Source organism: Orcinus orca, chromosome 15 (assembly GCF_937001465.1).
Source record: "Orcinus orca chromosome 15, mOrcOrc1.1, whole genome shotgun sequence".
Lineage (NCBI taxonomy): Eukaryota > Metazoa > Chordata > Mammalia > Artiodactyla > Delphinidae > Orcinus > Orcinus orca.
Window position 1 is genome coordinate 73,541,450 of NC_064573.1, and position 26,480 is coordinate 73,567,929.

The window sequence follows — 26,480 nt, forward strand, 5'->3', positions numbered from 1 at the left end:
GAATGTTCCATGTGCCCTTGGAAAGAATTTTCAGTCTGCAGCTTTTGGATAAAAAGTTCTACTTACATCTATTAAGTCCATCTGGTCTAATGTGTCACTTAAGGCCAGTGTTTCCTTATTGATTTTCTGTCTGGATGATCTGTCCATTGATGTAAATGTGATGTTAAAGTCCCCTACAATGATATGTTACTGTCAGCTTCTCCCTTTATATTTGTTAGTATTTGCCTTATGTATTTAGATGCTCCTGTGTTGGGTACATATATAATTGTTGTATCTTCTTATTGGCTAGATCCCTTTATCATTATCTAATGTCCTTCTTTGTCTCATTATGGTCTTTGTTTTAAAGTCTGTTTTGTCTGCTATAAGTATTGCTATCTCAACCTTTTTATTTCCATTTGCATGGAATACCTTTTCCCATCCCCTCACTTTCAATCTGTTTGTCTTTAGATCCGAAGTGAATCTTTTGTAGGCACCATATATATGGGTCTTTTTTTTTTTAACCATTCAGCCACTCTAAATCTTTTAATTGGAGCATTTAATACATTTACATTTAAAGTAATTATTGATAGATATGTATTTGTTGCCATTGTGTTAACTGTTTTCTGGTTGTTTTTGTAGTTCTCTTTTGTTCGTTTCTTCTTCTTTTGCTTTCTTCCTCTGTGATTTGATGGCTATCCTTAGTGTTGTTTGGATTCCTTTGTCTTTCTTGTGTGTGTATCTATCATAGGTTTTTGGGTTGTGGTTACTATGAGGTTTATATATAACAATCATATATACATATGTGATTATTTTAAGTTGATCTCTTAAGTTTGAACACATTCTAACCACCCTGCATATTTACTCACCACTGCATTTAATATTTAATGTTTTTGAAACCATATTTTATGTCTTTTTGTTTTGCGTAGCCCTTAACTACTGATTATGGATATAGATAATTTTACTACTTTTGTCTTTTAACCTTTCTACTAGCCTTATAAGTGGTTGACCTACTACCTTTACTGTATATTTGCCTTTACATTTTTCCTTTAGTAATTTTTATATTTCTAGTTGTGGTCTTTTCTTTTTTTAAAGATTTCTTTATCATTTATTTATTTATTTATTTAATTTATTTTTGGCTGCATCGGGTCTTAGTTGCGGCATGCAGGATCTTTCATTGCAGTGCACAGGCTTCTCTCTAGTTGTGGCGTGTGGGTTTTCTCTTTTCTAGTTGTGGCACACAGGCTCCAGGGTATGTGGGCTCTGTAGTTGTGGTGCGTGGGCTTAGTTGCCCCGTGGCATGTGGGATCTTAGTTCCCTGACCAGGGATTGAACCCACGTCCCCTGCATTGTAAGGTGGATTCTTTACCACTGGACCACCAGGGAAATCCTGTGGTCTTTTCCTTTTCACTCAGAGAAGTCCCTTTCACATTTCTTGTTAAGCTGGCTTATTGGTACTGAACTCTTTTAGCTTTTGCTTGTCTGTAAAACTCTTTGTCTTTCCTTCAAATCTGAATTATAACCTTGCTGGGTAGAATATTCTTGGTTGTAGGTTTTTTCATTTCATCACTTTAAATATATTGTGCCATTTCCTTCTGGCCTGCAAAGTTTCTGCTGAAAAGTCAGCTGAGAGTCTTATAGGAGTTCCCTTGTATGTAACTACTTCCTTTTCCCTTGCTGCTTTTAATGTTCTCTCTTTAATTTTTTTTTCTATTTTAATTACAATGTGTCTTGGTGTGGACCTCTTTGTGATGATCTTGTTTAGGACTCTGTGCTTCCTGGTCCTGGATGTCTGCTTCCTTTCCTTGGATAGGGAATTTTTCAGCTATTATGTATTCAAGTAAGTTCTCTGCCTCTTTCTGTCTCTCTTCTCCTTCTGGGACCCTATAATGTGAACTTCAGTATGCTTGATGTTGTCCCAGAGGTACCTTAAACTATTCTTATTTTTCAAAATTCTTTTTCCTTTTTCGTGTTCAGTTTGGGTGATTTCCACTACTCTGTCTTCCAGTTTGCTGATCTGTTCTTCTGTATAATCTATTCTATTGTTGATTCCTTCTTGTGTATTTTTTATTTCCACTATTGTATTCTTCGGCTGTTTGGTTCTTCTTTATATTTTGTTAAGCTTCTGTGTTCATCCATTCTTCTCCTGAGTTCATTGAACATCTTTATAATCATTACCTTGAATTCTTTAATGGCTAGATTACTTACCTCCACTTTGCTTAGTCTTTTTCTAGGGTTTTACCTTGTTCCTTTGTTTGGAACATATTCCTCTATTGCTTCATTTTGCCTAATTCTGTTTTTAGTTCTATGTATTAGGTAGATTGGATACAATTCTCAATCTTGGAGAAGTGGCCTTATATAAGAGATGTCCTGTGGGGCTTAGCAGCACCTTCTCCTCTGGTTACCAGAGCTATACACTCTAGGGGTGCCCCCATGTGGGTTTCATGGGTCCATCTGTTGTCACAGGGCTGACTGGTAGGCAGGGCTGGCCTCCAGCCCAGTTGGCTGCCAGGCCCTGCCTTGTGTGGAGGCTGCTGGCCTACTGGTGGGCGGGGCATATCCCTGCATGGCTGGCTGTTCAGCTTGGGGATCCTGGGATCCCCAACTGGCTGGTGGCGGTAAGGCCCTGGTACTAATAGGCTAGTAGGAGGACTCCAAAATGGCACTTGGCAGAACCAATGTCATGGTAGAATGAGCTCCTAAAAATGGCTGCCACCAGAGTCTGTGTCCCCATGGGGAGTCCCAGTTGACTCCTGCCTCTCCTGGAGGCCCTCCGAGATCAGCAAGTGGGTCTGACCCAGGCTCCTTTCAAATTATTGCCTCTGTACTAGGTCTCAGAGCATGTGAAATTTTGCATATGTCCTTTAAGAGCCAAGTCTGTTTCCTATAGCCCTCTGGTTCTCCCATACAGAAGCCCCTCTCATCTTCAAAGCCAGACGTTTTGGGGCTGGACTCTTCTGGATGGCCTACCCTGAAGGTGTGGGTCTTAACTATACTGTATCTCTGCCCCTCCTATCTGCCTGGTTGTGGTTCCCTTTCTTTTTTTTTTTTTTCTTTTTGGCCACACTGCACAACTTGTGGGATCTTAGTTCCCTGACCAGGGATTGAACCCAGGCCCTTGGCAGCGAAAACACAGTCTTAACTACTGGACCTCCAGGGAATTCCCTGTAGTTCCTTCTTTCCATCTTTAGTTATGGAAAATCTGCTAGTCTTCAGGTCATTCTCATCAATAGTTGATCTGTAAATAGTTGTAATTTTGGTGTGCCGATGGGTGGAGGTGAGCTCTGGGTCTTCCCACTCCATCATATTGGCCACACCCATAAATGTCTAATTCAAAGACACCCAGTCTACAGTATTTCCTTATAGCAGCCCAAGCTATGACAGATTTTGGTGCTGAGAAGTGGGGTGCTGCTATAACAATTACCTAAAAATGTGGAAGCAGCTTTTGAACTGGGGAAAGGGTGGAGGTTGGAAGAATTTGGAAGTACATGCTAGAAAGATAGATGTTTCTGGTGAGGGCTCAGAAAGAAAAGAGGAGAGGTGGAGAGAAAGCTTTCATTTTCTTAGCAAACACATAAATAATCATGAAAAGAGTGTTGGCAGAAATATGGATGGTAAGGTCCACTTTGTTGAGGTCTTAGAGGGAAATGAGGAACATGCTGTTGGACAATGGAGAACAGACGATCCTTGTTATAAAGTGGCAAAGAACTTGGCTGAACTGTGCCCTAGTGTTTTTGCAAGGTACAGCTGGAGAGCAATGAAAATGAATATTCAATAACTGAATTATTTCGCTGTACACTTGAAACTAACACAATATTGTAAGTCAACTATACTCCAATAAAATTTAATAAAAAAGAAAAAATCCTGCTGCAAGTAAAAGATCAAAGTTAAATATTTAAGTCATATTTGTAAAAAAAAGAAAATGAATATTCAGTGAAGAGATTTATAAATAAAGTGTTTGAAGAGTAGCTTGCTTCCTCCTGACTGCTTACAATAAAATGTGAAAGGAAAGAGATGACTTAAAGAAGGAATTGTTAAGCAAAGGGAACCAGAATTTAATGCTTTGGAAAATTCTCAGCCTGTCCATATCCCAAAAAATGAGCAAATGTGTTTGGAAGAGAACACTAAAGGGTGTGGATGGACTATCAAATGATAAGAGATTATTGGATTACAGGAACAGAAACACTGCCTGTTTGTGCTGAAGGGGACTGAGGTGGGAAGAAATGCTTTCAGATGTTGATTCTACAGGACAGGATGATAAAGCTACTTGGCTATGAATGTGTACTATTCAAGAAAGGGGAAGAATGATCCCAAAAGCAATTCAGAAATCATCAGGGCCATCACCTTGGTTTCAACAGGACAGACAGGCTTCATCTGAAGTCATGGGGGCAGGACCCTTGCCTGGGCAGAGCTGCAAAGGCAGGACCACAACCCAGTGGATCCGGAGGGCAGAGCATCAAACCAAAGAGGATTATTCTCGAGCCTTAAGATCTAAAGGTATTTGCCTTGCTAGAATTGGACTTGGTTGGGACCCATCACTCCTTTCTTCCTTCTGATTACTCCTTTCTTTCTTCTGATTACTCCTTTTTGGAATGAGAATGTCTACCCTATGCCTATCCCACCACTGTATTTTGGAAGTAGATAACTTATCTGGTTTCACAGGTTCACAGCTAGAGAGGAATTTTGTTTCAAGATGAATCATACCTAGAGTGTCACCTATATCTGATGTAGATAGTATTTAGATACTTTATTTTTTTAAGGAAGGCTTTATTCTTTTTTTGACTGCACCACACAGTATGTGGGATCTTAGTTCCCTGACCAGGGATCGAACCCATGCCCCCTGCAATGGAAGCATGGTGTCTTAACCACTGGACCACCAGGGAAGTCCAACAGTATGTAGATACTTTAGACATTAGAGTTGATTCTGAAGAGTTAAGACTTTGGAGCTGTTGGAATGAAGTGAATATATTTTGCATGTGAGAAGACATGCATCTGCAGGGCCACATATTTTGTAATAGCAGCCTGAACTGACAAAGACAGATCATGTTTTCCTTACAGGACCCTGGGTTTGATTTTGCTTGAAAGCCATAGCTTAATTTTAGCCCTGGTTGCCATCTAGAGAGACTAAAAAATTTCAAAATCATCAAGTCCTGACTCCTTATTGTTCAATAATTTATCTCTCTTCTCCCATTTTACTACAAGAAGCAAGATGAAACCAGGCAGCACCTTCTGCTTGGTAACTGCTTTAGTTAGATCACCCAGTTCACTAGGAACATTTTCTCTTTCCACATACCATACTTGCAGATGATACTATTGCTAAACCTTCTGCCACTTCATAACAAGGATCCTCTTTCCTTCAGTTTCCAATAACATGTTCCTTACTCCCTTTTGAGCACTCATTGGCAGCATCATCAAAGTCCAGATTCCTACTAAGTTTGTTCAAGATAATTTAGGCTGTCTCTAACACACTCCTCAAAATCTTTCCTGCTTCTGTCCACTGCCTGGTTCCAAACCACTCCCACATTTTAGGTAGTTGTTAAGACAGCACCCCATTTCCAGGCACCAAAATCTGTATTAGTTATCTATGCTGCATGACAAATTGCCCCTAAATTTAGTGCTTTAAAAACAGTTATTATCTCACAGTTTCTGTGGGTCAGGAATTTGGACACAGCTTAGCTGGGTGCCCCTGGTACAGAAGGTTGCAATCAAGTTGTTGGCCAAGGCTGCAATCATCTCAGGGTTCAACTAGGTGAGGATCCATTCTAAGCTCACTTATGTGACCACTGGCCAGGCCTCAGGTTCTCACTGACAGTTGGTGAGACATTAGTTCCTTGACAATATGGAGCCCTCTATTGGGCAACTATAGTGGGCTGACTAGTATCCCCTCCCCCATTCATGTTCACATGGAACCTCAGAATGTGGAAATAGGGTCTCTGCACATGTAATTAGTTAGGTTAAGATGAGGTCATACTAAATTTGAGTGGGCCCTAAATCCAATGACTGCTGTCCTCATAAGAAGAGAGAACATAGAGGCACACAGAAAAGGTCATGTGGAGATGGAGGCAGAGACGAGAATAATGTACCTATAAGCCAAGGAATGCCAAGGACTGCTGGAAGACTCCACTCTTCCCTAGTCTTCAGAGGGAGCATGGCCCTTATGACACCTGGATTTCAGACTTTTGGCCTCCAGAACTGTAGAGAATTTCTGTTGTTTTAAGCCACCCAGTTTGTGGTAGTTTGTTATGGCAGCCCCAGGAAACTAATAAAGCAGCTCACATTTTTGACCTGGCTTTCCTCAGAGCAAATAAGCAAGAGAATAGGAGAGAGAGGGGTACCCAAGATGGAAGCTACAGACTTTTTGCAACCTAATCTCAGACATGCCATCCCATCATTAGAGGCAAGTCACTCGATCAGCCCACGAGCAGGGTGAGGGGATTAAACAAGATCATGAATACCCAGAGGTGGGCATCATTGAAGGCTATCTTAGGCTATCTACTACCTCCCCAGCAAAAAAATGGAAAAAATGGAGGAAACCTCTCCTTCCTCAGGGCTCTGCCTTCTCCATTCCTTGATTCCTTCAACAAATATTTATTAAACACCTACAGTGGGCCAGCTGTTGGGGATGTGACCAATAATACAGACAAGGTTCTTTCCCTTGAGAGTATTTAGTCTAGTGTGGGAGAGAACACTAAAGAAAAAAAGCAAGTGGATATATAAATTAAAATTGTGATAAGTACAAGGAAGTAAATTATGAGGTAATAGGAATATCTGATTTAGATTGAACCAAGGGTCAGGCCTACTCTTTCTGATAAAATAGTATTTCGAATGTGGTTGAAGACTGTGTAGAAATTGGGCTGTGTGTGTTGGGTGGGGAGAGTACGTCTCTAGATAGAGAAATAGTATGTGCAGATAACAGCCAATAAGTTTAACTGCCAGACTCAGAACATTTAAGGGCAGGGATTTCATCTCTGCATCTCTACTATGTAGCAAAGTGCCCGGCACAGAGAGGCACTTGATAAATTCTTACTGAATGAATGAATGAATCCAAGGTACCTTCTATTTCCTAACTGTTATAGATAATGTCAATTCAAGTCATTTCGAAGTTTCCTCCCAAAGTTCACTGCTGGATCACTGTTCTTATTTGTATTAGGTAGCATAAACAAAGCTGCTATAATAAAAAGATGTAAATAGATAAAAGCTCAACACGAGAGGTTTTTGTGTTTTTTTTTCCCCCTCATATAACAATGCTGAGTGGGTGTTTAGGTCAACAGGGCAGAGTTCTCCTCCACCCAGGTATCTTCCATCTTAAAGCCTTGCCTTCTCCAGAACCTGGTCATCATCTTCCAGCTGGCAGAGTAAGTAAGAGCATCTGTTGACAGATTTTCTGGGCCAGGCCTGGATATGTGCACATCCCTTCTGCTCACTTTCCATTGGGGGAGAGCATAGGCATATGGCCACTTTAAGGGGGTTGAGGAATGTACTATAGGTGTATGGCCAACAAAGAGAACAACTAAATAAGTCAAATACTTGACTTATTCTCTGGTACATTACTCAAGAACCTCAAATTAACCAGATAAAAAAGAACTCTGGATTCCCTGCTTTCACTCTCATCTGAGTCTTTCATTCACTGAATGGCACCACCATCCATGCAAGTTGCTTAAGGCAGTCTCCTGGAAGTTATTCTTGATTTGTTTTTGTTTTTTTGGCTGTGCTACGTGGGATGTGGGATCTTAGTTCTCCACCAGGGATCGAACCCATGACCCCTGCAGTGGAAGTGCAGAGTCTTAACCACTGGACCGCCAGGGAAGTCCCCTTGATTTGTTTATTTTCATCTTCCACGTGGAGTCCTTCAGGAAGCCCTTTCAACTCTACCTCCAAAACATATCATAAACCCATCTATTCTATCTTTACTGCCACTTTCTTAGTTCAAGCTTCCTAATAATCTGGGTTATTCCAAAAGCATTTTAATAACTTTCCATGTCTCCACTTTCGCTTGCCAATATTTCATTCTCCATACAGCAGAGTCTTATCTTTTAAAACATAAATTTGATCATATCACTCTTTAGTTTAAAACCTTCCAGTGGCTCAGAATAAAACCCAAAGTTCTCACCATGACCCCTAAGGGTGTATATGATACAACCTCTGCCTACCTCTCCAACCTCATCCTTTATCACTCTCTGCTACTCACCCTGCTCCAGCTACAATGATCTTGCTGCTCCTTGACCACATTTACCTTACTTCCACTTTAAGACTTTTGCACTTGCTGTTCCATCTGCTCAGAAATCCCCTTGGATTTCCAATAGACAGTTCCTTCTCTTTAGAGGTCTCCGCTTCAAGGTTACGGCCTGGGAGACCTTCCCCGATCATCTACTTGGAAAAAGCCCCCACACCCAGTTATTCTCTTACCTCAGCATCCTATTTATTTGCTTTTTAGTATCCACAAACTCTGTTTTTCCCTCTTTATTTTCTGCTTCCCTTTCTTGAAAATAAGATCCATGAGCAGGTACCGTGTCTTTTTTCTGTTTCCCCAGGGTCGAGTAGGCGTGGCACACAGCTGTGCTCAGTAAATAAGTGAATGAATGAAGAGGCATCAAGAGGTAATTAACCAAAAGCTCCTGCAAGGTTCTTTGACAGATTGTTGGTGTCGTGTAAGGAGCACAAACCTGGGTTCCCGTTCGGACTTGCCCACTTCTCAGCTGTGCGCAAATGAGTGCCGCTCTCTGAGGGCCTCAGTTACTGCATCCGTTAACAGGAAATAAGCACATACTTACCTGAAAAGGCCAAATGCCTACTTTATAAAGGAGAAAGGAACTAAGAGAAGAAAAGAGCTTCACGTAAAATAAACGCTCCGTATATATAACTTATTATACATAATTGTTTTTATCGTAGGACCCGCCCGTGGCCTCAGTTTTCTCTTCTCTATCACTAGTCGATATCCCCGGCTCCTTCCGCAGGGTGTTTCTGGCGCCACAAATCTCGTCCGCGGCACTAGGAGAAAAGAGAAACGCTCCCGCAGCCACGAGAGTCCGGTGGTGAGGCCCAATAGCCCCGCCCCGCGAGCCTGAACCTTTTACGTCATCAACTCGGCGCCAGCGCTGCGGAGGGCCCGGGGGCCTATCCTGGGTGTGGCGCCACCTTGGGGAGGCCTTGGCGGACGCCTGCAAGTCAACTGCTTGGTTCGGGGGCGGCTCGGAAACCGCAGCTGACCGTGACGAGGGGCGCGTGGAGCCGTGGGGACACGAAGTCGGGCGGCAGGAGAGGCGGCCCGGAGCTCAGGCAGGGCACAGCGCCGGCAAGCGGGCGCTGGCGGGGCTGCCCGGCGCGGGTGTCCCGGCGATGTGTGGCGCTGAAGCGGCCGCGGGAGCGGCGGCGGCGGCGGCGGTGGGCTCGGCCTCGGCTTCGCGGCGGTGCCGGCGGCGGAGGCGGAGGCGCAGGCTCCTACTCAGGACCTGGCGAACCCGGGCCTAAGCGGCGGCCCCGCGAGGCCCCAGCACATCGCCCCGGATCGGGGCCTTCCCCGCCTCGCCCTGCCCCGGGAGCCTGCCTCCCCGGCCGGGGATGAGGCCGGGAGGCGGCTGCGCGGGGCCCAGCACAAAGGCTTGTTCCCGGGGGCCGCTGCCGCCGCCGCCCCCAGCCTAGAGCCGCCCGCCGAGGCCGAGCCGGCGCCGGGGCCGTCATCCCCACAGGTCCCCGGGGGCGGCTGCTGCCCGTCTCCCCGAGACCCCGGGCCCCGAGCGCTGAGCCCCTTGTTCCTTCGGCTGCGGCGGGATCCGGCAGCTGCGCAGCCTCCGCTGCTCCCGGCCGTGCGGGCCCCGCGGAGTATGTGGGAGGAGAGCGACATGGAGAAAGCCATCAAGGTAAGGGGGAGATGCCCCCTTCTTCCCCGCTTTGTCTCTGTGACATTCCTCTCGGCTCCAACCTCAGAAAGCGGAGAGAACTTGGAGCAACTCCCGGGTTTCGCTTTTCACTGGGTTCCGTGGACTGCGTTTTACAGCATTGGGGTGAAGGGTTTGTGTGTGTAGGGAGGGACATCCGACTCTCTCCGACTTAACCTGCTTAAAGCAGGGATATGATTCCCCGCTTCGCTAGAATGGAAGGTGAGTGGCGTGGAGATACTTGATGTGAGTAGGACGGAGGGGGCCCCACTACTGTTTTCGATCATTCCCCAAGTGCCATTAGAATTTGTTTTCAGATGATCTGCTGCAACACCACTTGGAGAGCTGGACCTTACCCATCGCTCCAGATTTGTTTTAAATCTGCTGCTGCGGAAGGAGGTGATCGCCTTCTTACAAGACCTGTCCTTTGGCAAATAAGTTGTTCTCACTTTTCCGTGTGGTCCCTCCCCTATTCCTGTTTCCTTTTCCTTCTCCTCCTAGGTAGCGCTAAGTTTATTTAGAAGGAGCTAATGGTGTCCTGTAAGTTACTGCTCTGTTAACCAAAATAAAAGCAAATATGTGTGTTCCAAAGTGTCCCAAATAAAATGACACATTTTTTAAAACCTGCTTTTTACTCTTTTTTAAACAGGCAGACATTGAGGCATTCAGTCACAGGAGTCAGAAAGTTATTATTTAGCTGTACTTAGGAAATTAGGTTCTTATGTGAATTGAACACTAAATCTTAAAGTTTGATATGTATTATTTACTTATTTTACAGTATTAGGCTAACTCTGTGCATTTAAGAATTTCATTTTCCCTTGAGGGACAGGCAACTTGGGGTTATTTTCCCCATCAAGACACAATCACTACAGTCAATAACTAATTAATAACTTACACATCTAACAATTTTGGGGGTGGTAAAGTTTATAGAAGTCATCAGTCACTTCAAAGAAAATTCACCATTTAAACGAGGCATCAAAACAGAACATACACATTAAGGAAGATCAAACTTTAAATAATAGAAATAAAGGTTCTAAAAGACTACTTTGATAGATACATTTTTTTTCTTTTGGTTTGGATTTTATTGGTACAGCGTCGTGAATTGCCTAAAGTTATGTGATTGGGTTGTGAATCAAAATATATTTGGCAGATTTTTAAATTCAAGAAGTATTATCTGCTTTGTGCCAGGTGCTGTCTTAGGCACTTGTGGTGCAAAGCCAGACTCCTAGATGTCCCTCTTTCATAGAGCTTCTATCTAGATGGTGGAGTTAGGTAATAAACATTGCCAGGTGATATAATTAAGTATTAAAAAGTGGGGAGTACTACGTTAGGAAGGGTAGGCAGGGAAGGCTTTCCTGAGGAGGTGTCATTTGCATAGAGCTTTGAAGGGAATGAGGGAACAAACCTCCACTGTCTTGGGGAAGAATATTATAGGCAGTGGGAACAGCAGGTACAAAGGCCCTGAGGTAGGTGCGGGTCTCGTGTGACCCAGGAACAACAAGGTGGCTGGAATGCAGAGATAGAGATATGTGATGAGATAGGTGATGGGAAGCCACAGTATACACAGGGCCTTGTAGGCCATTGTAGGAACTTTGGCTTTGACCCTGAGTAGAAGGGGAAATCTCAGAGAGTTTTGAGCAGAACAGGGACATAGTTCTAGTGGGCAAATGTATAAACGGGGAAGCAGTGTTACTGAGTGGTTGTTATAGTTTCTCCAGGTTGACTGATGAGTTGAAATTCAGCCTGGCCATTCATTTAACTGTGTCCTTGAATAAGTCACTTTACTTCTTTGTCACTTAGTTTCCTCATCCATAGGAAGAGGATAAAAGAATCTCCTCAGCTTAGGGTTTTTTTGAGAATTTAATAAGCACATGTATCTAAATGTGCTTACAGTACCTAACATTTAGTAAGAACTCAATGGATATTAGCTCATAGCAACCTAAGAATGGTTTAGAAAGAGTTGGGGTTTTCTTCAGTCGGTCACTATTGTCCAACTTAGTTTTCTTAAAACTTTTTAGCTTTTCTTCATGTATTTACTAATAGGTCATTGGTGAATCTTCCTACTAATTTGGGTGTGTCCAACCAATACAAATTAGTGGAGTTGAAAATATCTGATCTAACAACCAGTACTGACGAGGATATGTTCCCTTGGCAGCAAGCCAGCATCACATCAAATAAAACTTTTGGTCTGTGGCATTGTGTTGTATTCATTGTTTTGCTTTTTTGAGGCTGTCCCTCATTTGGTAAGAACTGAGACCTCTGGAGTTCAGCTGGAAAAGCTATTTCCCTGGGTTCTCACCACAACATTTAAACTTCTGCTGCCTGATTACCTGAGAGTGGGTGGATTGGACTTTAAGATCTCATCCTATTACTCTTCAAGGTATTAGGATAAGGCCAACTGGCTACAACCATAGACTCTGTCTTCTCATTTCTGTCTCTACTGCCATAGGCCATGACTTCACTGCTCCCAAGTCACTTAGCTAAACCTAGATAATGAACGTTTTGGGATTAGAGATTGCCTTACATATTTGTTTTCTGTTGTATATGGCAGAGTTTTTAATACTTTATGAACTTAACGAAAATTCATTTTCTTAGTTTTAAAAACATTAAAAAAATTGCAGTTATAATTCACATACCATAAAATTCGCCCAAGGTAAGTGTATAATTCAGTAATTTTTAGTGAGTTTATAGAGCTGTGCATCTGTCTTCACAATCCAGTTTTAGAATTTTTCTATCTCGCCTCCGTCTCCCCCACCCCACCCCTGTCCCTGGAAAGTTCCTTCTGCCTCATTGTAGTCAGCCTCTACTGTGACTCCCCACCCCAGACAACTGCTGATCTGCTTTCTGTCACTATTCTTTTGTCTTCTCTAGAAATTCCAAATAATCAAAATTATATAATATGTAGTCTTATGTGTTTGGCTTCTTTTACTTATACTTTTGAGGTTCATCCATGTTAGTGCATGCATTAGTAGTTCACTCCTTTTTATTGTTGAGGAATGTTTTTATTGTTTATCCCCTGTTGATGGACATTTAGATTGTTTCCAGTTTTTAGCTATTATGAATAAAATGATAAATAAAACTTGTCCATACAAGTTTTTGTGTGAACGTATGTTTCATTTTCTTCTGGGTAAATACCTATGTGTGGAATTATTGGGTAGTACAGTAAGTTTATGCTTAACTTTTTAAGAAATGGCAAAACTTTTCCAAAATGGAATTGTTCCAAGACCATTTGTTCAAAACATTGTCTTTTTGCTTGTTGAATTACCTTTGTTGAAAATCAGTTGATCATAAATGTATAAGTTTATTTTTGGATTCTCTTTTTTTCTTCTTTTCCTTTTTTCTTTTCTTTTTTTTGTTTTTGTTTGTTTGTTTGTTTGATTCTCTTTTCTGTTTCATTGATCCATATAACTATCCTTATGCCAGTGCCACACTGATTTGATTACTGAAGCTTTATGGTAAGTTTTCAAATTGGGTAGCATGAGAACCAACTTGGTTTTTCTTTTTCAAAATTAAGCTGGCAGGACTTCCCTGGTGGTCCAGCGGTAAAGAATCTGCCTTACAATGCAGGGGACACGGGTTCTATCCCTGGTCAGGGAACTAAGATCCCACATGCCGTGGGGCAACTAAGCCCACACGCCACAACTACTGAGCTTGCACGCCTTAGCTAGAGAACCTGTGTGCTGCAGACTACAGAGCCCACGTGCCCTGGAGCCTGTGCGCCACAACTAGAGAAGAGAAAACCTGCCCGCTGCAACTAGAGAGAAGCCCGTGAGCTGTAACAAAAGATCCCGTGTGCCGCAACTAAGACCCAACGCAGCCAAAAATAAATAAAATAAATAAATAATAAATCTCAAAAAACAAATAAACCCCAAGAAACCTAGGAAACTGAAGGTTTCTCTATATATAAAAAAATTAAGTTGGTTATTTAAGTTCTTTGTATTTCCAAATAAATTTTAGAATCAGCATGTCAATTTCTACCAAGAAAAGTGTGCTGGGATTTTGACAGGGATTCCATAGAATCTGTTGGTCAGTTTGAGGACAGTTGCCATCTTAACAATATTGTCTACTAGGCCAAGAACATGGTATAACTCTCCATTTTTTTCCGGGCTTTCCCCTATTTATCAGTGTGAGTCTTTAGTGTATAGATCTTCTTTTGATAAATTTATTCCTAAATATTTTATTCTTTATGACGCTATTAAGAGTGGAATTGTTTTTAAAAATAAATTTATTTATTTAGTTATGGCTGCATTGGGTCTTCGTTGCTGCGCGCGGGCTTTTCTCTAGTTACGACGGGGCTTCTCACTGTGGTGGCTTCTCCTGTTGCGGAGCACGGGCTCTAGGTGCGTGGGCTTCAGTAGTTGTGGTGCACGGGCTCAGTAGTTGTGGCTTGCAGGCTCAGGAGTTGTGGCACACAGGCTTAGTTGCCCCGCAGCGTGTGGGATCTTCCCGGATCAGGGCTTAAACCTGTGTCCCCTGCATTGGCAGGCGGGTTCTTAACCACTGTGCCACCAGGGAAGCCCCCATTTCTAATGTTAATAACTTGTGTTTTTTCTCTCTTTCTCAGTCAGTCTAGCTAAAGGTTTGTTAATTTTGTTGACCTTTCAAAGAATCAGCTTTTGGTTTTCATTTATTTTTCTCTATTTTCTGTTTTCTACTTTATTGATTTCTGCTCTACTTTTTAATATTTCTGCTTGCTTTGGGTATAGTTCTTTAGTTTTTCAAGGTAGAAGCTTAGATTATTGATTTGTGATCTTCCTTTGTTATAGAGGTATTGATAGCTAAAGCAGTGTTTAGTGTTTTCATCTAAATGCTGCTTTAGCTGCAGCTCATACGTTTTAGCTTATTGCGTTTTCATTTTCCTTCAGATCAAAATATTTTCTAATTTCCCTTATTATTTCTTCTTCATTGGTTATTTAGAAGCATATTACTTAGTTTCTATATATTTTTAAATTTCCCAAATTTTCTTCTGTTGATTTATAGCTTAATTCCATCATTGTTGGAGAACTTTACATAATTTTAATTTTCAGAAGTTTATTGAGACTTATGACCTAGCATGTGGTTTATCCTGGAGGATATTCCGTGTGCACTTAGGATATATATTCCCCTGTTGTTGAATGGAGTGTTTTGTAGATGTCAGGTCAGGTTCATTGATAGTGTTGTTTTCTACATTCTTGCTGATTTTCTGTCTAGTTTATCTGTTATTGAGAGTGGAGGTTTTGAAATCGCCAACTATTATTTTTGTTTTTCTTTTCAATATTTATTTATTTATTTGGTTGCACCAGGTCTTAGTTGCAGCAGGGGGGCTCCTTTAGTTATGGCACTTGCACTCCTTAGTTTTGGCATGCCTGTGGGATCTAGTTCCCTGACCAGGGATTGAACCTGGGCCCCTGCACTGGGAGTGCGGAGTCTTAACCACTGCACCACCAGGGAAGCCCTTGAATTGATCTTATCATTATAAAAAGTTCCTCTCTTTCTCTATTAACATCTTCTGTTTTAAAGTCTGTTTTATCTGTTGTCAGGTATAGCTACTCCAGCTTTCTTTCGGTTACTTGTGGTATATTTTTTTCCATTCTTTTTTTTTTTTTCATTTTTTTAGTAAAGCATACATAGCATGAAATTTACCATCTTAACCATTTTTACCTGTATAGTTCAGTGGTATTAAATATACTCATAATGTTGGGCAACCATTACCACTATTCAACTCCATAACTCTTTTCATCTTATAAAACTGAAACTCTACCCAGTAAGCAGTAATTCCCCATTGCTTCCTTTCCCCCAGTCCCTAGCAACTGCCATTCTACTTTCTATGATTTTGACTATTCTGAATACTTCATATAAGTAGACGCATATAGAATTTGTCTTTTTGTGAATGGCTTATTTCACTTAGCATAATGTCCTCAAGGTTCATCTGTGTTGTGGCATATTGCAGAATTTCCTTCCTTTTTAAGGGTGAATAATATTCCATTGTATGTATAGCCCACATTTTGCTTATCTATTCATCCATCAGTGGGCACTCAGGTTGCTTGCATGTATTAGCTATTGTAAATAATGCTACTTTGAACATGGACATACAAATATCTCTTCAGGATCCTGCTTTCAGCTCTTTTGGGTTTATACCCAGAAGTAGAATTACTGGATCATATAGTCATTCTATTTTTAAGTTTCTGAGGAACCACCATACCATATTCCACAGCAGCTGTACTATTTTACGTTCCCACCAATAGTGCACAGGGGTTCCAGTTTTCTCCACATTCTCTCCAATACTTGTTCTTTTCTGTTTTGTTGTTGTTGTTGTTTTTAATAGTGGCCATCCTAATGGGTTTGAGGTAGTATCTCATTGTAGTTTTGATTTGCATTCCCCTAATGATTAGTGACATTGAGCATTTTTCATGTGCTCTAGGCCATTCATGTATCTTCTTTGGAGAAATGTCTGTTTGAGTCCTTGGCCCATTTTTTGAATTGGGTTGTTTGGGGGTTTTTTTGTTGTGTTTTAGGAGTTCTCTACATATTCTGCATATTAATCCCTTATCAGATATATGATTTGCAAATATTTTCTCCAATTTTGTGGGTTGCCTTTGTTACACTGTTAATAGTGTTTTTTGTTTGTTTGTTTGTTTTGCGGTACGAGGGCCTCTCACTGTTGTGGCCTCTCCCATTGTGGAGCACAGGCTCCGGACGCGCAGGCTCAGCAGCCATGGCTCACGGGCCCAGCCGCTCTGCAGCATGTGGGACCTTCCCGGGCCGGGGCACGAACCCATGTCCCCTGCATCGGCAGGCGGACTCTCAACCACTGTGCCACCAGGGAAGCCCCTAATAGTGTTTTTTGATGCACAAAATTTAAAATTTTCATACCATCCATTTTGTCTATTCTTTTGTGCCTGTTCCTCTGGGTTTTTTTTAAAATTTTTTTATACAGCAGGTTCTTATTAGTCATCCATTTTATACATATTGGTATATACATGTCAATCCCAATCTCCCAATTCATCCCACCTCCACCCCCACCCCCCACTTTCCTCTCTTGGTGTCCATATGTTTGTTCTCTACATCTGGGTCTCTATTTCTGCCTTGTAAACTGGTTCATCTGTACCATTTTTCTAGATTCCACATATATGTGTTAATATATGATATTTGTTTTTCTTTCTGACTTACTTCACTTTGTATGACAGTCTCTAAGTCCATCCACGTCTCTACCAGTGACCCAGTTTCACTCCTTTTTATGGCTGAGTAATATTCCATCGTATATATGTACCACATCCTCTTTATGCATTCATCTGTCGATGGGCATTTCAGTTGCTTCCATGACCTGGCTATTGTAAATAGTGCTGCAATGAACACTGGGGTGCATGTGTCTTTTTTTTTTTTTTTTTTTGCGGTATGCGGGCCTCTCACTGTTGTGGCCTCTCCTCCGGACGTGCAGGCTCAGCGGCCATGGCCCATGGGCCTAGCTGCTCCGCGGCATGTGGGATCCTCCCAGGCCGGGGCACGAACCCGCGTCCCCTGCATTGGCAGGCAGACTCTCAACCACTGTGCCACCAGAGAGGCCCTGAACAACACAGATTTGAACTGTGTGGGCCCACTTATGTATGGATTTTTTTTCAGTAAAGATGGATTACAGTACTAAATGATCTGTGGTTTGAAACCATGGATGTGGAACTCCTGATACGAAGTCTGACCCTAAAGTTATACTTGGATTTTGTTTTTTTTTTTGCAGTACGCAGGCCTCTCACTGTTGTGGCCTCTCCCATTGCGGAGCACAGGCTCCGGACGCGCAGGCTCAGCGGCCATGGCTCACGGGCCCAGCCGCTCCACGGCATGTGGATCTTCCCGGACCGGGGCATGAACCCGTGTCCCCTGCATCAGCAGGTGGACTCTCAACCACTGCGCCACCAGGGAAGCCCCTATACGTGGGTTTTTGACTGTGCCAGTGCCAGCACCCCTAACCCCCTATCTTGTTCAAGGGTCAACTGTACTTCATTCCATGAGTCTATATCCTTATTTAAGACAGTGTATAGATTAAAAATATATATATTTATTTATTTATTTGGTTGTGCTGGGTCTTAGTTGCGCCAGGCGGGCTCCTTAATTGTGACTTGAGGGCTCCTTAGTTGTAGCTCGCCTGCTCCTTAGTTGCAGCACATGGGCTCCTTTGTTGTGGCTTGTGAACTCTTAGTTGTGGCATGCATGTGGGATCTAGTTCCCTGACAAGGGATAGAACCCAGGCCCCCTGCATTGGGAGCACGGAGTCTTAACCACTGTGCCACTGGGGAAATCCCAGTGTATAGATTTCTTTAGCAGAACCCAGTCAATGTATTTGTCATTGATACATTTGAGGTAGTCCATAATTTTCTTCAATAAAGTGTCTTAATTGACCCATGCCTTTTTACCTTCTCTTTGCCATTAAAATATGTGAGAAAATATGCCATCTACACATAGAAGAGTTCGCTGATGTGAGAATGTTACTTCTTTTGCCCAGCTGGGCTTAGTGAAGTCTTAGAACTGGTTAGTGTTTATGGCACCATCAACAAATGTGCAAGAATTAAACCTGGTAAAGAGGACAACAGACGTAAGAAAAACAGGGTTCAGAGATCAGGGCTGTAGAGAGATCTGGTAGTGCTTCTCTTACCTTCTGCAAAGCCAAGTGTCAAAACTTCAGTCAGAGCCTCTATAATTTGAACTTTCTTGGCTGTCCATTAGGTAGAGTACCATCTTAATAAGCACCAGTGCAGTGAAGAATTTGGTCTAATATTATTTTTACATCCCAGGAGCTGGACATATGAATAGTCCTTTGATCTGACTGTAACAAATAATTCCGTAGAATGAATCTGTCTTTTCCATTGAGTCTCCAGTGAGTGTATGTCTTCATTAGAGGCCTGGCAAATTTTACTCTACCATGAAGCATAGACTATGCTCCAATTCTTTCTTTCCCAATTCTGTCTTCCTCTCTGTCTTCTCAAATACTTCTGAATCCGGCAGGATAGGCAGTGGAAACATGAAGGAGGTAGACAGGTTAAATGGGTAGGTTTGAATTCTGTTTAGGAGATGGTGAGTGGAGACCTGGGACCTCCCTAATTGGGCAGGATTCATTCCTAATCCTCATGCAGGGGCCTGGGCAGTTACCCCTGATAGCTGGGGATGATGCCAAAGATGAATGATGCTGGGGAAGAGGCCAAAGCCATAGTTTCTAGTCTTATCAGTGCCTATAACTCACTGTGTGACTTTGACAAGCTCCTTAACCCTGATATACAGTTTTTCAGAAGAGAGTTTGTGTAATGATTTTGCTAGTCCCTCGCAAATCAATGTCCTTCCATCACCTGGTTTTAGTCCACCTTTCTAGTCATTCATTCCATAGTTATTGAGCATTTACTATATGATGGGAACCTTTATCAAGAACTGGCAGCAGGAAGGTGTGGAGATGAAGGCTATTCTAAACTTGTTTTATACACTTACATATTCATTGGACAGAAGCTGTTTTCATCTCTGAACTTATCCTGGTGTCTGGCACTTACTAACTGCTCATTGAGTTTGTGTTACATGGACAAATATTCTGTTCCTATACCTGGGAATCAAGATTCTGTTGCTAATTATAATCTATCAGATTTTCATTGCAACAAAACAATTTGATAGTCTCATGAGTTTTGGCCTAATTTCTCCAGGTCTGTAGTCGGTTTTCTGTTCTACCCGTGGAACCCTGAAAAATGAATTTTAGCCTACCACAGTTTAAGTGTATGGCTTTCTTGCCTAAAAACATATGGCAACAGAAGCTCAATATTTAGTGACTACACAGTAATTCAATAAAAACTTTAATTAATTTGTAGAGGCTGTATCTGGAACTATTGAAAGCTATTGGAATCTATTAAAACTGTGAAGAATATAGTTATACAGTGAACGTGACAATATCTTTGTACTCAAAATAGCACTTGAAAACTAGATAAATGTACTACAATATTTATTACTATTTTATTTGAACTTTTAAGTTTTAATTTATTCAGTTATTCCAATCTGATCAACTTGTTCAAGGATATAGACCTCTATATCATAGCAGCATATATCAGACCAGTCTTTCTAGAATCTCAGAAAATATATTTGACCATTTGGCAAATAAGTACTTAGTAGTGAAACATTTTGAAAGAATATCTTCTTCCCACACTCAAGAAAAAAAAAAAACCACGAGTACTTACTCACATGGACCTCGCAGATGAGCTGAAGAATTTCTTTTTATCCTAAAGTTTGCCTTCTCTTGTTGGAAAGCAATGCCTAGCATAGTCCTGTAGGCGAAATGTGTAATTATAAAGCCCTACACAAAGCTCTACTTATCAGCTTCTTTCAGAAGCTGAGATGTTGAGCATTAAGGTTTTCTGTTGTCCCACCTCTGCTTAACTATTCAGCTTTTTAACTGGAGAATCATTCTCTGCCTCCTCCATTTTTATTTTAATAGGAAACCTCCATTTTAGAGGAATACAATATCAATTGGACTCAGAAGCTGGGAGCTGGAATTAGTGGTCCAGTTAGGTAAGAGACCCATGTGCAAACTATGACACAATTGTTCTCAAGAGGACCTGTTCGAAATACATCTTAAGTTAGAAGCATTAGGTTTGCCAGATTTGTGAAACAGCCTTAATTTAACAAGCAGAGGTATTTATGATAGGCTTTTTCTCATCCATTTAGAAATATATTTAAGTGACGAAGTCACATGATCTGTAACAGAATCATTTAAGATGTTGATACCATGGAGCCACTGTATGAGTCACTTGTAGCCAGCAGAGGCCATTTTGTCTTTCTTGGCCAGCATCAAGTTGATTTCACATGTCTAAGGCCTGTGAAGGGTGGGCGAGATGCCTTTCTGCCTTTCCATCTGCTAGACCTGGGGGCAAGTTTGTTCTGATGTGCCTGGATATATTTTTGATTAGAAGCACAGTTCTCAAAGAACAGCTTGCTAAATTAGTTTTCACTGTAACTTAGATAATTTCTGATTGAACTTTTTTCTCCAAATCTAGAGTCTGTGTGAAGAAATCTACCCAAGAACGGTTTGCACTGAAAATTCTTTTTGATCGTCCAAAAGCTAGAAATGAGGTATGGTCCTTTATTGCCTTGATTTGCCTAAATATTTGAAGTGCCTAAGAATTATTCTTTTTACAAGTAAGGCAGCTTCATGGAGAGAATACAGAGATTCGCAAAGAATTTTATGTTCATACTTACTCTCTTTATATTCATACTTTTTGCTATTCCATGTTATCATTATAAAGCAGTTCTTCATCCATCAATACCAAAAGCTGTTAGTGAAGTCTTGCTTCCTTTCAAACCACCTTTTGTTCTTTTTCAATTAATGCGATTCTTATACCCCCAAATACTCAGGTTTACTTCAGCTTTTGCTTATTGGAAAAGGTCTTTAAAGAGTGGAGATAAAATAGTATGAGGAAGGTTCTAGTGAATAGTGTATTGAAAAGATGTTGCAGGAGAACTCTGAGGATGTATTTCTAGTTTTTAATAATAGGCATTTGTTTAAAATTATTTGGATGTGGTGATGACATGTTAATAATATGCAATGAAGGACTTATTCTTTTGCTTAGAGATATATGAATAATTTCTGAAATAAGATGTATTATTTACCAAATTTTTCATTTGCTAATAGATAGGACAGTAGAAGTAAATAAACCTGTTGGCGAGGTTTTTTTCATGGAAAGAGCATTAAGGAGGTAATTTCTGTATGAAAACACTTTTTTTTTTACATCATTCCAGGTGATAAGGTTTTTTACTGTAATAGGCTCATCCACGGGCCTAGTGTGGTCAGTTTTGGGGGGAAAGTTTGGAGAGAAAATGTTGGCATCCCCTATGTACAGAAACATTTCCTCTGTTCTTCTTTAAGGTACGTCTGCACATGATGTGTGCCACACACCCAAATATAGTTCAAATCATTGAAGTGTTTGCTAACAGTGTACAGTTTCCTCATGAGTCCAGCCCCAGGTAAGACTACACAGGGTCATTATCACATGACCACCTCTCCATATGTAAGCCAAGGTGTAGTGGGGTCTTCTTTTCTTTTGTGCCCTCTTTCTCTCCCTTCCCTTCCCTCCCTCCCTGCCTGCCTCCCTCCCTTCCTCTTTCTTTTTCTTCTCTCCTTTACTTTTTAATTTGGAAATTTTCAAACATTTGTAAAAGAATCATGTAATGAATCCTTAAGTACCCATCACCCAGCCTCAACAGTTATCAACTCATTGCCAGCCGTGCTTCATCTATACCCTACCCACTCTCCTGGCCCCCCCTGAGTAATGTGGAATTAAAACAGATTCTATTTCAAATTAGCAAAAGGAGACCAAATATTATTCTAGGCAATGTCTTAGAAGTTGATATGGCAAAAAGCCCTTATTGCTGAATCTGACATTCCTTTTAAAGGAAGAAATCAACATCATTCTTTTAGCCTCCAAATGTTTGGCAAGCTCATTGGGTGTCATTCTAAATCTTTTCCAGGGAATTCAAAGTTAAATAAGGTATGGTTTCCATTGAAGGGACTGAGATGTAAACCTATTATTCTAGCAGTGTGATAGGTACCAAGGAGAGGCATGCATAAAGTATTTTGAGCTTACAAAGGAGGAGAGCTGCCCTCTGTAGGCTAGGGAGGCGAGGTGTCTCAGAGCAGTTACGTGGGGGCGAGGACTTGAAGGGGGTGAGTAGGAGTTTTCCAGATGGAAAAAGATGGAATTTGTAAAGAAGAATGGGAAATCAAATGATTATTTCTTAAAATTGTGCTCTGTTGGTGAAAGCATTTGGATGGAAGCTGGAAGCATTTATATCAAAGAGTGGTAACCAAAATTCGGATTTTTTTTTTCACAACATGAGAATTTTTGCTTTTATTTAGTAGCTGTGTAACCCTATCTGGCTATCTTGCTGGGCATGCTGTGGGTCATATGGAAAACTAGTGGAGTGGGGGCAGGGAGTAGAGAGGGACACACACACACACACACACACACACACACACACACACACACACACACACACACACACACACACACACACACACACACACACACACACACACACACACACACACACACACACACACACACACACACACACACGTGAATAACCAAGACAGCCCAACTGAATGACTTGATATTCATGTCCTATACAAAGTCGTATTCTGTTTTCGATACACTTTCAGTGTAGCTTCCATAAAATGTATATACAAGTTAAGTACAGAATCTTCAAAAGGATCATTGTCTTCAAAACTAATTCTTCTGCTTTCTTTTAGCTTCTTAGAAACCTTTAGGTCAGGGATAGTCCTCATTCATAGTGTCCAGCTGGTAGTGACAAGGGATCCAACTCAAAGGGGCTTGGTAGGACTAGATTTAGGAAGTAGTAACACTTTGTAGATGAGGTATCTAGGTTAGCTACTTGATGTTTCAATTTTGTTTTGTTTTGCTTTGTTTTTTAACTTAACAAAATCAAATGCTTTCAAACAGGGCTCGACTCTTAATTGTAATGGAGATGATGGAAGGGGGAGAGCTATTTCACAGAATCAGCCAGCACCGGCACTTTACAGAGAAGCAAGCCAGCCAAGTAACAAAGCAGGCAAGTTAACCCCGGGTACCAATCAAACTGCCAACGGTGTTGGTTAACAAGCACAATTTCATTGGGGGGAATAAAAGAAAGCTTGAAGAAAAGCTCTATTTGATCTCTCATTGCCTGCTTTGTTATGTAATTAGAAAAGATGCCTTGACAGGAGGAATGTGACCCCCTTTTATGCTTTGGTGGGGGGAACCTGTATTCTTAAGTGGTTTTCAATTGTTTGCCTATGATAAGATTTAAATAAACTCTGGAAGGAAGGTAATCTTAACTCCTTTTTAGATTGTAGATAATCTTTAGACGTATAGCTTCCAAGCACTGTTATTGGACTTTGAGATAAAATGCTAGTGATACTACCTGAAAGACTGTATGGTGTAAAAATATGTTCTAAGGCAATTACATATAAGATACTTTATGCTTATGAGTCACCTTTCCCTCATCAGATTTTAATAGTAGTCTAAGGTCTTTGTAATTCTGGGTTATTCCTGGTTTTATGTTCTCTCTATTTTGACATCACATTTTATTGCTAGAGGAATGATGTACGTCACAAACAATACTAGGAATCCAACTGGAAATAACCTCATGAGGAGATGAAAAAGCTAAACCCTCAAGGTTTCTCTTCAGGCCAAGCAAGCAAAGCAGAGAGAAGCAGGACACGTAGCCCAACTGGTTCTTAATGAAAAAATTCTTCCAAATTTTCTGTGAGCCTCAAGCATTTTTTGATGCCTCCTTTCTGGTAGGGAGGAACTGATATTTGGAATGCCAAGGCAATTCCATACAGAGTGTTAAAGAACAGATAAAATCTGTTCTATTTGATTTTAAAAATTATAGCTTGTATTTTTCAAATATTAGGCCTAAAGGATGAGCTCTGATAATCTTCTGTAAAACCAAACTCCTTTAAATCCACCTAAACGGGCAACATTTTCAACCAGTGGGACGGGCAGATTAGAACATCAGGTGGAAAAATCCATTCAGCTGCTTTCTGTTGTTCTTGAAAGCAGAACTTCAAGTTGGGCTCCCTGAAGAGTGCAGGTTTCCTCTGAGTCAGGCGTTAGTGCCACTGCCCTGCTAGGGGGAAGCCAGGCCCTCTGAAGACTGCCTGGCCCAGTGTTTGCTTTGCAGTACTTGTCACATCTCAGATTAATGGAAGTGCAAGTATTTCATTTTTCCCATTTCATACAGGATTTAACCATCAGTTGATTATGACAAAGAATTGTTTTACTGTTGTATTTTTTCTTTTTGTTGAACAAAATACAGCTTAATTCATTTCTATTTCTTGATATCTGAAATCTTACTTAATTTCTGCTTTAAAATTGAAAACTGACCACAGTCTTAATTGACTTAGTAAGGATCATTTTTTAACATCCTGAGTTCTCTAAACCAGGGGAATTAAAGAGCTATCTTTTCTAAGATATGGTTGCTCCATTATGTCCTTTCCAGATAGCTTTGGCTCTACAGCACTGTCACTTGTTAAACATCGCACACAGAGACCTCAAGCCTGAAAATCTGCTCTTCAAGGATAACTCTTTGGTGAGATGACTTGCCCTTCTGTATTTTAGTGCTGCTACTCTCAGTATAGTTCAGGAACAGTGTGTAGGTGTGTATATGTTTGGAGTGCTCTGAATCCATGGTGAAGAGGCTTTAGGCCAAAGCGCTGCAAGCAGCTTACTTTTCCCATATCTGTTTCCTTGCTAGAGGCTCAGAGAAATTGTACCATACTCCTGGCATCGATCATTTTGGATGACACTGATGTGTGTTTGTACATAAGGACTTTAGATTTTGGATATTATTTGGAAGGACTTTGGGAAGGGGCAGGAATCTATATGCTGTTATATGTTACCTTGGAACTTAGTGGTTGTGTTCAGTGTTAACCCTCATAAGGTGTGTTTTCCTCTCCAGCTCCAATCCATGCCCCATGCACTGTGTCCCACCAGATAACTTACTCTGGCTATCATGAAGCTGATGTTGAGGGTGAAGCAGCACCCTAGATTGATGAGAGATAATGGGCCAATAGAGTCAGGAAGCATCTTGATTTTAGTGCTGCCTTTACAAGTTATAAAACAGGGATAATTGTGAGTGGGTAGAAATTCCTTACTTCTGTATTACTAAGAACAGTTTCTAAATATGAATCATTGTCTCCAGAGCTGAGGACATGCTACTCATAGGTTCAGGTCTCAGCTAGAAACTCCTGAGAGCTTAAGGTAACATGTCTTGCACCTGCATTTTCCTTTAACGTTTTCCGAGAACTCTGGAGCAGTGACTCCCATTTGTTTTATTTCAGGATGCCCCAGTGAAGTTGTGTGACTTTGGATTTGCCAAAATTGACCAAGGTGACTTGATGACACCTCAGTTCACCCCATATTATGTAGCACCTCAGGTAAGCATGTGCTGTTTCTTCCGTAGGATGTGTCACCAAGCTGCCTGTAGACTCACGTTTCTTCCATTCCACAGCATGAGTGGGTATATATTACAAATGGAAGGAGGAGGACTCAGCTTCACAAACCTATAGGCTGCTTAATTTGGTGCAGGCATTTTATTCTTTTAAAAGCAGCCTTATTGAGGTATGATTAATATACAATAACATACTTCTACATTAAGTGTAGTTTGATGAGTTTTGACAAATGGATACTCCTGCGTGAACATCACCAAAGTCAAAATACAAAACATTTCCATCACTTCAAAAACTGTCTTGTGTGCCTTTGCAGTCATTCTGCTCCCAACTTAATCCCCTTAATTAAAACCACTGATCTACTTTGTCATTATTGGTTAGTTTTGCCTGTTGTAGAATTTCATAAAAATGGAATTTTGTACCTTTTGTGTTTCACTTCTTTGGCTCAGCATGTTTTTCAGATCCATCCATGTTTCTGTGTGTATCAGTAATTAGTTCCTTTTTATTGCTAAGTAGTATTCCATCATATGACCAAGCCACATTTGTTTATCCATTCACTGACTGATGGCCATTTGGGGTTGTTTCCTATTTTTCACCATTAGGAATAAAGTTGCTAGGAACATTCATTTACGAGTTTTGGGGGACATACCCCTACCTTTAGGTAAAATCTTTTTCCAAAA

The 26,480-nt window shown here is 41.2% G+C and overlaps 1 protein-coding gene across 12 annotated transcripts in view; it reads left to right on the forward strand.

Annotated features, from left to right (window-relative positions):
• The first annotated feature begins 8,865 nt into the window (after positions 1-8,865).
• Positions 8,866-26,480, forward strand: part of MAPKAPK5 (MAPK activated protein kinase 5) — a 37,486-nt gene continuing 19,871 nt past the window's right edge. For 5 of the 12 annotated variants that reach the window (XM_049698627.1, XM_049698626.1, XM_049698629.1 and 2 more), the window contains exons 1-7: positions 17,673-17,714; positions 20,287-20,360; positions 20,846-20,921; positions 21,715-21,812; positions 23,309-23,421; positions 24,856-24,941; positions 25,693-25,788. In XM_049698627.1, coding sequence (XP_049554584.1) covers positions 17,688-17,714; positions 20,287-20,360; positions 20,846-20,921; positions 21,715-21,812; positions 23,309-23,421; positions 24,856-24,941; positions 25,693-25,788 — 570 coding nt within the window. In that variant the 5' untranslated portion in view covers positions 17,673-17,687. Of the gene's footprint in view, positions 9,834-17,562; positions 17,715-20,286; positions 20,361-20,845; positions 20,922-21,480; positions 21,545-21,714; positions 21,813-23,308; positions 23,422-24,855; positions 24,942-25,692; positions 25,789-26,480 lie in introns of those variants that run through there. The other 7 variants (XM_049698631.1, XM_049698633.1, XM_049698634.1 and 4 more) reach the window with 4 other exon arrangements.